General features: G+C 28.0%; 2 protein-coding genes across 2 annotated transcripts in view; one reads left to right on the top strand and one right to left on the bottom strand.

The window, feature by feature from the left end:
• LOC132944672 (NADH-cytochrome b5 reductase-like) overlaps positions 1-3992 on the top strand; it is an 8500-nt gene extending 4508 nt beyond the window's left edge. The window contains exon 2 of the mRNA XM_061014139.1: positions 3310-3992. Coding sequence (XP_060870122.1) covers positions 3310-3992 — 683 coding nt within the window. The remainder of the gene's footprint in view (positions 1-3309) is intronic.
• Positions 3993-6818: 2826 nt separating this feature from the next.
• LOC132945945 (serine/arginine repetitive matrix protein 2-like) lies at positions 6819-10425 on the bottom strand. The gene is made up of 8 exons (XM_061015783.1): positions 10377-10425; positions 10163-10234; positions 9987-10098; positions 7862-8318; positions 7643-7800; positions 7406-7583; positions 7091-7338; positions 6819-7035 (listed from the first exon to the last, which is right to left on the bottom strand). Exons 1-8 carry the CDS (start codon positions 10408-10410, stop codon positions 6819-6821), a joined length of 1476 nt encoding a protein of 491 aa, XP_060871766.1. The 5' UTR covers positions 10411-10425.
• Positions 10426-11960: the final 1535 nt, after the last annotated feature.

Raw genomic sequence — 11960 nt, 5'->3', positions numbered from 1 at the left:
TATTTTTGTGTCTGACGACAACATTTGGAGCAGTAAAAATGCTTCGATTTTGGACTTCAGCCCCTCTTTGAAAAGGAAATCGAATCTAGTTGGTACTTTGGGGGGTCAAAAGTTAAAATTTTTCAATATTTTTTAAATGAGTCGGGAAAAACATAAAAAAAATGACAGAAAAACGGGATTTTTTACGCAAAACCAGTTTTCGACAAAATCGAATTTTTTATTTTGCTATAACTCAAAAACTAATAGATGAAAATACTTGAAACTTTCACCAAATGTTTATATTAGCGTTCTCCATACATAGGTAAATTTTCAAAGAATTTTGACTTTTTTTGAGCTATTTATAGACAATTGAAATTTTTAATTTTTTTTAGTATTTTTTTTTTAAATAACGATAAAAATTTTTTGGCCGGCCAGAAAATTTTGAAAATTTAATACAAGGTTTCTTATAAGTAGTTCTTAAAGTGATAAAAAAAAATCCGAAATCATTAGTCACAATTTTTTTTTTATAAGTGCTTAAAGTTCGAATTTATACGAAATATGTCAAAATTGCGAAAATTGGCAAGTAATTTTGTGGTTGAAAATTCGTAAAATTTTTTACTTTTATAACTAAGTTTTGAAAATTTGATACAAGGTTCTCCATACATTTTTCTTCAATTATCTGTAAAAAAAACTCTACTGGATTGAGACAAAAAATTTTTATGAGTGTTTGAAATTTAAATTTTTACAAAACCGCGTTAAATAACGGTTTAGCCTCAAACGATTTTTGATATTTGTTGTTATTCAAACAGTATAAGTCGTAAATACTTGAAAATTTTACCAGTTATTTAGATTGCCATTTTCTTTACGTGATTCGATTTTCAAAACATTTTGACTTTTTTTGAGCTATTTAGAGGCATTTGAAATTTTCAATATTTTTTTATTTTTTTTTTATAAATGTTGATAAAAAAAATTTAGGTGGGACAAATTACTTGAAAATTTAATTGAAGGGTCCACATAACTTGTTCTAACTCTCATTCAAAAATTATAAAAATACATAGGCACAATTTTTTTTTATTAGCATTTGAAGTTCAAATATTGACATAAATTCGTCAAAATCATGAATATTTTTCACTATTTGGTAGTTAAAAATTTATAAATATTTTTCTATCAAAAGCTAAGAATTGAAAATTTAATACTATGCTGTCCATAAGTTAAGCTTAGAATAATTATAAAAAAGTTTGAGGATTGTTCAATTGAAAAAATTTTACGTGTGTTTAAAGTTTTAATTTTAATTTGAAATCAAAAATACACGTGTAAAATAACTTTCAACTAATAAATCATTTTCGATTTTTGTTATTTTTAAAAAATTACTTGACTACTTCCTTTTACTATATCTTGAAAAATTTTTACTTAAATGTTTGAATTTGTTTCAAAATAGAATATATGATATAATTTAAATATAATATATCCTAGACTGACAAATCATCTCCGTTCAGAATCGTTTTTCGTATACAATGATACCTATCATTGCATTCAAATTTAACCTTCCCTAGTCTGAGGTCCATCCCACCCCCTAATGTACAGCAGAGCGATACTCACTTACCCGCTTTTTTTTCTTATATTCATTTAAATCCTCAATTAATATTTAATTCTATTCTAAAAATTCACTTTTATTTTCTAAATCTGAAAAAAATTATTTTATTCTATTCACGTTTATTTTTCTAAGTCCGAAAAATTATTTTATTTTTTCTTCGATTATTTTTCTAAGTCCGAAAAATTATTTTATTTTTTTCTTCGATTTTCAACTATTATTTATTTATTTCTATATTACCTTTATAATTAATTAAATTATTGTTATACTTTTATAATAAAAAAAAAATTTAATTATTTTGACTGTTAGAAAAATTTTCTATGTCACTATTATTTATTAATTATTTTTATAACTGGTTGCAATTATTTTATTTCAATAAAATATTTTATTTATTAATTATTACTTATTTAAATTTCCTTTATTTTATTCTTTAATATTTAATTTAATTTAATTTATTTATTTAAACACAAAAATCGGAACTTGAAAAAATTTCCTAAGTATTATAAAAATTATTATTTTATAACTTATTATTTATTAAATTGTTTAATTTATTTTATTTTATTTAATTGTAAAAATTCCAACTTTAAAAAAAAATTATTTTAGTTAATTTTTTATTTTAATATTTATTTAATTATTTTTAATTAGAAAAATTATTATTGATTGTTAAAAATTTATTATTTTATTTTACGGGGAGAATATATATACACCTTCACAATAAAAATTTTACGATGGAATATTAATTCCAAAGGAGACGGATCAGAGCTAGCGCTTAATAATTATTTTACATTACAAAAAAAAATTATAACTCACACTACGACGGCTTGAGTTGCTGCTTCCATTTCTGATTGTTGAATTTTTTTTTTTTTGACGACTTGAATCGGTTGGCTCGCTACGCGTATGATTCTTTCTCAGAGTCGTTGAAGTTGACGTTCTGCAGTTGTCCTCTTCAACAGTGAATCGTGATTGATTTGCCTCTCGAATTCTTCGTTGAAAAAATTTTCCAATATTTCGAAAAAAATTTCGAAGTTGAAAAATTATTTTTTATTTAAAAAAAATAAATAAATTCGTCCAAAGAATTCTTCTTGAAAGAATCCTACCGACTGCGCCAAATTTGTAGTGGGCCAACAGCTTGTCGCAAAGATATAGGTATGATGGAATAAAGTAGTCGAAATATTACTAAGTGTTTTTATTAAAACTGATTGAAAATATTCTAAGTTCAATTAATTAATTTAATTGGAAAAATAAACTAAGTCCAAATGAACGATTTCTGGTGTAAAGTGACGTGAAGGTGCTTGCTCTAGCTCTGGAAAATCACGTCTGCGGGAGTCCTCTTCTGGGCCCCCTTATATAGTCAGTGTCCCCTGATCTCCTACCCAGGTCCCTTCTGGCCTATTCGTAATCAGGTCATTCACTTCTCACGCCATTACTCATTTCAGAGGATGCGCGTGCGATGATGACGTCCGGTGACCATCCGCCCACATGCAGGTGGTTAGCCACAAGCGCTGTTTCCGAGTTCTCGGAACTCGCAATATGATTAAAATTATATTACATATTATCGTGTATTTTATGGTTTATTCGTTTCCCTGTTCTGCGGGTTTTAGTGTGGTTGCTACACACCTCACATTATTCGGTAGTATGTTCATTTCTACATCTTTTATTGGTGTATATGGGCGATCGTTATGTTAATAGTCAAACCTACAATGTATTGCCCCCTTTATGTATTAATTTATGGGTATAAGACATCAGAGCACGTAGCAGCCGACTGCCGATCGCGTACACACAGCACGTGCACATCCGGCTGACGGACGGCCTCAGCAGACCGTACACGCCGGTGACCCTGGGCGACGACGATTGCTCGTTTGACGTCCTTGTCAAGGCCTACCCAGGTGGACGGTTCACTGGGCGGTTGTCGGAAATGACCGTAGACGACGTCGTCACTGTGCGCGGGCCTTTCGGCGGCGTACGGTACGACGGATACGATTCTATAGTTATGTTTGGCGGTGGTACCGGTGTGGCCGCCTTCGTGGGTCTGATTGGGTCGATGTTAGACGATGATAAGTGCGAGACATTGCTGAGACTGCACTACTCGTGTAAGACTCTCGACGGGGTGCTGATGCGCAAGGAGCTGGCCGGTTACGCGGCTTACTGGAATTGTGCGGTACATTTGTATTTGACAAGGGAACACGATTGGTCACAGTGTTCAAAATCCTTTTGGTACAATGAAAATATAACAGAAGGAAGAATATCACAAGACTGTATAGCTAAAATAATCGATGAGCAGCAAAACTTGAGAACGTTATGGCTCATTTGTGGAAATGATGAATTTAATCAATATGTTTTCAACTCATTAGTAAATTACAATATTAAACGAGACAATATTCAATCATTAAATAATACTACAAAAGATTTTGAAGTATCTTGATATTGTATAATTAAGTATCCTACTAGCAAAATAAGAATTTGAAAATTGGCAATAAAATTGCTCATTTGCTCAAACAAATTGTTAAAATTTTGCTATTGTTATTTAATATTTAAAAACTTTAAAAGAATATTATTTAAATATTTTTACTATTGGTGTCCAAAACTGAAAACAATAATTTATCAATATTCCCCTTTTAAGAAAAAAATTCATAGTTCAATCATTTACTCTAAGTGATAGGTGAAACATTTTTCTGTACCCAATACACAATTCTTTTATAAAATATTATTTGTTATTCACTATACTACAGTGCAGTATAGTGTAACTCGAGCATAAATATATTTCAGTAGAAGTATAGATAAACTGATCAATAATTAACTCTACAAGCAGTGGCGTGCCCAGGGGGGGGAGGTTAGGGGTTATGTCCCCCCCCCCATTGACTTTTTTTTGCTGACTTTCGGAAAACAAATTATTAGATATTAAAGTTGTTACTTTTTAGAAAGTCATTGCTTTTGATTATTAGTAATAAGTTATTGCTTATAAATCACATTTATTATAATATATATATTTTATTATAATTATATTATTATACTCTATATCCTCTCATTCTCTGCCTATTTAATTTTATGATGCAAGTTTTTGCAATTTCTCACGTTTTTGGATTTTTTTTTAATATGGTGTTTTAATGAACAAAATACTTAACTAAACTAAATTCATTATTACATAAATAGATTATTTTACAATAGTAATTAATTTAAAATATATAAAATCTAAGTACATAATATGTAACTTATTTCGTTTATTTTAGGAAAAAAAAAGCTTTCTTAAAAGTAATACCATCGAGAATAAATAAATACAGAAAAGAAATGCCGGGTATACCTTTACCTCCCAATTCCCAAACCTATTATTACAAGGTCGGAAACATGGTTATTGCTGTAATTTTCTATGCAAATAATTTTGAAAATTTTTTAATTGTGATTACAAGTTTAAAAAACGATGTTAATCCCCACCAGTATGAAAAAGCTGAAACAACTTGTACAATATAAATATATATTATATAATGTAATCAAATGTGGTTTATAGTATTCATACAATTACACTTATCAGAGTTACCCATTAGTCTGAAAAACTTGGAAGAATCGAATAGTAAACTAAATAAACAGTATGAATACTGAATAGGTTTAGAAAAGCTGAAGATATTTTAACAAATATTCCTGGTCCAAACGAAAAAAAAACTATAGATAAATGTATGAATATATAATTGAAAAAAAATAAAGGATATAATATATAAAACTATTAAATGTTACTAAGTCATGTTGGGTAAAGTAGATGTTTATTTAATATACACTATAGTACTAATAACTAGTGTAGTAGAAGTAGAAAGTATTTTTTCTTTGTAGGTACAAACATATTTCAAGTAATAAAAGATTTAATTTTAATGAACATAATTTGGAAATATATTTAATTATTAATTTTAATTCAAAAAAATAATACATTCATCAATTTTTATATGACTTGTATTTTTACAGTGCAATTTATTATGTATTTTTTGGTTTAATTATACAGTTCTTGTGTGTTTTTAATGGAATTAAATCCGGTCTTTTCTTATAACATATATCCCCCCCCATAGAAAATTCCTGGGCACGCCACTGTCTACAAGTATAAAAAATAGCCAACATTTTACTAAAAATATTTATACCAAGGTCCAAAAGTAAATCTAAATTTAACATCATTTTACTGAATGCTTCTTTAACACAAATTGTGAAATAATAAAACTGAATACAATCATTTGTCATATTATGTTGTTGTTCTCATCCATGCATTCTATAAAAATGATAGTTAACTCTTATTTATTTAAATTTACTCGATTTATCATGTATGTAATTCAAGTGTTGACAACAAGACATCATACAATTAACAGGTAGTGGTGATATTTGATATTAATATCAAAACTTTTTTTCTTGACTAATCAGCTACCATTGATTTTATTACAATATAAATTTGTAATTTTTACCAAATTATTATGCATCCGAATTTAGTTTTCTTTTTTTATAATAGGTAAAATTAAAACATGACATTTTTATTAATATAATATTTTATTTCAATAAATAAAACAAAATAATCAATGTAAACAAATTATTTTTTGGGAATTAAAAAAAAAATTAAATCTCAAATATTATATTAGAAATTATTTTATTTAACAACAACAGTAATTCAACTGGGTATTAGTTTTCACTAAAATTAAAAATATAATATAGAAAATATATATAATATATCAATATATATATATATATATATATAAATAATGTTTTACTTAATAATTAAAATGATCAGTAAGTGACTCAAATATTTTGTTATACATGATAAACATATTTTCTACTCATTAAATTTTTCTCACATTATCTTTTACATAACAATTTCACTTTATGAGTAATTTACATGTTTACAAATAAGTAATAACAATACTCAAATTATATCTACTACATAAAAGCTGCGATTTTGTCAAAAATTATAAGAAATTAATATATGTTATAATAACTCAATTTTGATTACCTACTTAATGATCTAGGTAAATATTTATAGTAAAAAACACTTATAAGCACACCAAAAGGAAAGCTTAATTCATAGATTTATTGGTATCAAATGTGATATTTCATGAGTCATTATTTTTCAACAATTAATATATTTGTCTATGCACAGATCACAAGTTTTCATTGATAACTTTGTTAACTGTTAATAATTTTCAATTATTGTTATTACTATATTTCATTACACATCATCGTCAGATTTCATATATTGCTGATGACCACGCATGGAGTTTTTCTCATGTCAGAATATAGGAGGCTCATCTCTATATCGTCTGTCTCTATACCTATCCAAATGAGCATCATATGCACGTTCTGCTTCTAACCAATCTTGGTATTTGTACCACCATTCTTCCCACTTGACATAATCAGTTAATGTAAGATCACCTAAATACCCTTGATCTTTATAATAAGCATAACGACCTTTAACATCTTCAATAGATGTACCTTCTGGTAATGACCTAATAAAAAGGCATGATTAATTTTGACAATTAAATTGGTTTTTCTAATATTTACCCTAAAGCTGGAGTAGGAAATGGATGAGGAGGTGAACCGATTTCAACTCTAAAATCGTCACCAGCTGTTACACGAAGACTCCTTTGAGGTAACTCATGGGCACGACCCATTTGAGCCATCTTACTAAAACGTTCAGATAATGTTAATTGACCTCCAGAAGAAGAACTCATTGGCATATCTGAACCACCAACACTAGATTCTTCTTCAGACATTGATTCTACCTTTATTGTTGGTTGATGTAAAACAGCCTAAAAAGATTAACACATTATGTAAATCTATAAAATATAATTTAATATTAAAATAATATATGTATACAGTTTCAATTTGTGAAGACTTTGATCTATGTGATTTTTTCTTTTTGTGCGATTTCACTTTCTTGATACGTTTAGTTTTAGTAGTTATAGGCTCTGGAAGTGGACCAGCCTTAGGTAATCCAGTAGTAGAACTTACTTCTACTACAGGTGTGTACCTTGGTACTGAAAATGATCTTGATCTAAAATTAAATTAAAATATTAATAGGTAACTCAAAAAAATACAAAAGTAACTAATTACCTAGAACGTTCATGTATGGGAATAACAGGTCTGGACATTTTTGGAGATTTTGGCCTAGCTAATGGTTCTGGTGGTGGTTCACGTCTAGTAGCAGGTATTCTAGCTTCACATACCGAACAATGAGAATCTGAACATGAACTTACACTTGATGAACGTACCTAAATTATTAATAATTATATAGTCATAGAAATAATTTTTTTTATAAAATTAAAAACATACCTCCTCAGCTGATGATGTTCGAATACGTTTAAGACCATGTTTTTTAGACCCTCTTCTTTTGGGAGGTGGTGATGTTATTCCTATTCTACGGTTACGACCAAGTAAAGGAGATCTGCGTCTTCTACTCAATGATCTAGACCTCCTGATACGTGAACCATTGGCTGTTGGTGACTCTGAAGTAGACCTACGTCTTCTTCTAGAATGTAAAGTTAAAGGAGATTTTCTTGTTCGGTATGGTGAACGGCGTCTATTTAATGGAGAACCTCTTCTAAGTGATAACGATCGACGTGATCTTCTTAAATCAGGAGACCGTGAAAGTGGTTTACGTCGTTTATGGGAAGGAGATCTACGTATAGATGTTCGAGAACAACTAGAAGAAAAGCTACTAGATGAACGCCTACTGATTGATCTAGATCTTCGATCACTATACATTTCTTTAAAACCAGAATGTTTCCATCTATGACAAAAATGTATACTTAAATAACTTATATGCATATAAATAATATTAAACGCTTACTAAATTAAACATAAAATAATATAGTATTTAATTTGAAAAATAAAGTAACTCTATAATACTATTATAATAATAAAAATATCACCATTACCATACTCCATTCCAAAAGAAAATATACCAGTTCTGCATACTTTTTTCCCTTTCTACCTGTGCTGTTATGTGGGAGATGTGTGCTGTCTGATATTAAACTAATCATTACCTGGTTTATTCTTTTATGGGAAGGAGTATATAATACTAGTCTGTCCAGCAAGAGAATGCACCAATTCTGCGCAACCCTCCGCGTCATCATGCTATCAAAACTAGTTCGCTTATGGCTGGATATCATCGGGGAATGCGCAAAAAAACTGATTTCAGTCAGTCTGCAGCGCGTTCTCTTGCTGGACAGAATATAAATGGTGTACTAATAAATCTCTTTGGCAATTTTAAAATTAATGAACTTTAATACAGTGGGTTCCGCTTAATGTGATCACTGGTTTATAGAATCAACAGTTTATTAGAATCAAAAATGAAAATCCCAAACCAAATTGTATGTTACTAATGTTAAATTGACCTTTTATTAGAATCACTAGGTACTGGATAATTGAATCACTTTTATGAACAATCTTATCATTTTTTACATTTTTATGGTATTTCAAACAAAAAAACATGAATATTAATTTTAATTTGATTTCATTTAATTTCAGGCTAATATGGAAATTAAATTGGTAGACTGTCAAACACAATCTAAAATAGATAGCTTCTTTAATTTGTTTTAAATGTATTTATTTAATTTTTATTTTTATTTCAGCATAAATGTATACCTTAATATAGAACCATTTAATAAAAAAAAATGTAAAAATAAATAATTTTATGTGTTATAAATTATTAAATATGTATGTAAATTTAAATAAAAATGTAATTTTATTAAAAGTTTCAATTATGAAAAAAATGTTGTAAATGTTTTATAGAATCAACCGGTCAATAGAATCAAAATGACCCTGCACCAAAGTGATCACATTAAGCGGAATCCACTGTATTATTACATATTTTTTTTATTTTGTTAAAATTCAATTTTAAATTCTACTTTCTTAATAACTTATTTGTTAAAACTGCTAAAGGAATAAAAAAAAGTGTTGTATAAAACTGATATCAACCTGAATATTAAATTTATTGATGTACCTAATACATATAACAGCAAGATAAAGAAAATTAATTTTAAGGAATTGCAAATGAAAATAAATAATACATTGGGTATTATTACATCAATAAGATTTCAAATCACTGATACAAAATTAACATAAGCAAAAAAAGGAAACAAAATTAAAATTAAATGATTTTTTGAAATATAAAAAACTCAAGTAGGTAGACAGTTTTTTTGTAATATTAAGTGTAAAAATTATAAAAAATTAATTGTTAAATATTAAATGTAACTAAATGTTACTTAAATGTAATATAACTTATTTTGTTAAAAATATAATACTTACGGTTTAAATAATTTTACTTTATTGTTTATAATATATAGATGTAAAATATCATATTATATACAAAAAATAAAAATTTAAATGTATCATTAATTTCATAAATTCTAATTTAAAACATGTAATATAGTCATCATAAAAAGATTTAGCATACCTGTTTGGATCTTTTTCTTCAGCTTCTAAGACTTTGTTAATCCAATATTGACTTTGTTCTCTATCTTTCCGAGCTCTCTTAACAACATTTTCCAATTCTCTTCTTGGTGATTCTAGAGTTAGGTTTAACACAATTGTAAAGTATTTAAATTTCAAAATCTATGGATTTTAAAATACCTTTAGATCTGGCACGGCTTGATGAAGCTCTCTTATCACCTCTATGCCTTTCATTTCTAGACATGTTCAATCCTATAAAACATTACATAATACCATATTATAAAACATTAAAAACAATAAGTAAATGTTATCAATATATTATCACATGTAACACAACATGGCCATTAAATAATATGATTATATGTAATTGAACAATTTTTGACGTACTTCATACCATTAGTCGAGCTGTCAGAATTACTTGGATTCATATACGTCCAGATGATGAGTTGCGACTCATAAATGAAAACACCGAACGAAAGGAATTCAATGGATTTCGATATAATAGGATAATGTTTAGTATTCAGTTACTATTGTTTTTAATGGTTAGAAGCAAATTATTGGGTACATATTATATAATATGTAGAAAATATTAATTAGGTTACATTTTATTATTTATGATATGTAGTACCTACTTTTGATAAACTCAATATTTAAACTGTTTCAGTTTTACAGTAAGAATAATTTGATACTAACAACACAACACTAAGTGTAAAAAAAAATGTTTTTCATGATTTATAGTAATAAATTCAAGCAATAGGTATTTAACATGGAAAATGTTTTAAATTTATAAATTGATTATATGAGTATGAATATTTTTTAAAACACTATTTTAATCAAGTGAATTTATAATTAAAAATGAATCATATACATTATTGAAAATGATAGGGTACTAGGAATGTCTACTAAATTACAATTGGACATAAATCTTATAGCGATAAGAATACCTATATAAATATAGGTAACAGATTAATTTCACAAATTTCTGTATAAAATTAAAAATATTCAATTTACTTATGTTTATAGCATTGAGTTAGGATGAATATCCAAGAAAGGTAAAAGAAAACAAACAGATAATGAATACATTTTAAGATATATTGGTTGGATACAAATTAGCAAAACGGTTTGCTAAGGCTTAAATATATAATATACTACTAGCAGCATTAGATATGCAATTAAGTTTTGAAATAAACTTAAAATAATATCATTAAACACGTCGAACGTATACGAATGAGAATTATTGAGAAGTTACCCGTACGCTCCGGCAAGCGAAATATCCACTAGATTCGCGACGACCGAACGGCAAACGGATTTTAATTCGACGAACGGCCCCCGGCAATACGCGCCGGTCGGAGGCACAGTGTAATAGCGTCGCGCAATCATTATACAATAATCGGACGGAAACGGCTCACGAACAGCTCGACGGATCGGATGACTTAACATTCTACGTGCACGCTCTTAACAAGTACGTAATTTTATTTATTTATTATTTTTTTTAATTACAATAACATTAGAACTTAGATCATGAAAAAAAATTAAAAATAAAAATCATTTCAGCCATTCCAGATTGCCAACAAAATACATACTTATTGAACCAACGAACGTGTCACTTTTTTACTTTTAATATTACGAATTTAGTTTTTCACACACAACACCAAACAGATGAGAACACCAATCGAACTCGAAAAATACATTCACAATCCCATTGGAATGTGATCAATGTATAACCGACGAGCTTTTTTTCACATTAAAAGCGTCTTCGAAACGATAGTGATTTACATAACAGTAACAGTAACAGGCAGCAGCTACATAAAAAAAAAAAACACAAACTCAGCAATAATTAAAAAAAAAAAAAAAAAACATCGACCCTAGAATAGCACTACAGGCTGTCTCAGACGAGTGCAACAGACTCTACAGTGTCGCCACCACCGACTATAATCAGCTGCTGAAGACTAATATAAAATTGTAGGTACCTAATGAA

Source organism: Metopolophium dirhodum, chromosome 5 (genome assembly GCF_019925205.1).
Source record: "Metopolophium dirhodum isolate CAU chromosome 5, ASM1992520v1, whole genome shotgun sequence".
Taxonomy (NCBI): domain Eukaryota; kingdom Metazoa; phylum Arthropoda; class Insecta; order Hemiptera; family Aphididae; genus Metopolophium; species Metopolophium dirhodum.
This window is presented reverse-complemented; position numbering and strand designations above follow the sequence as displayed.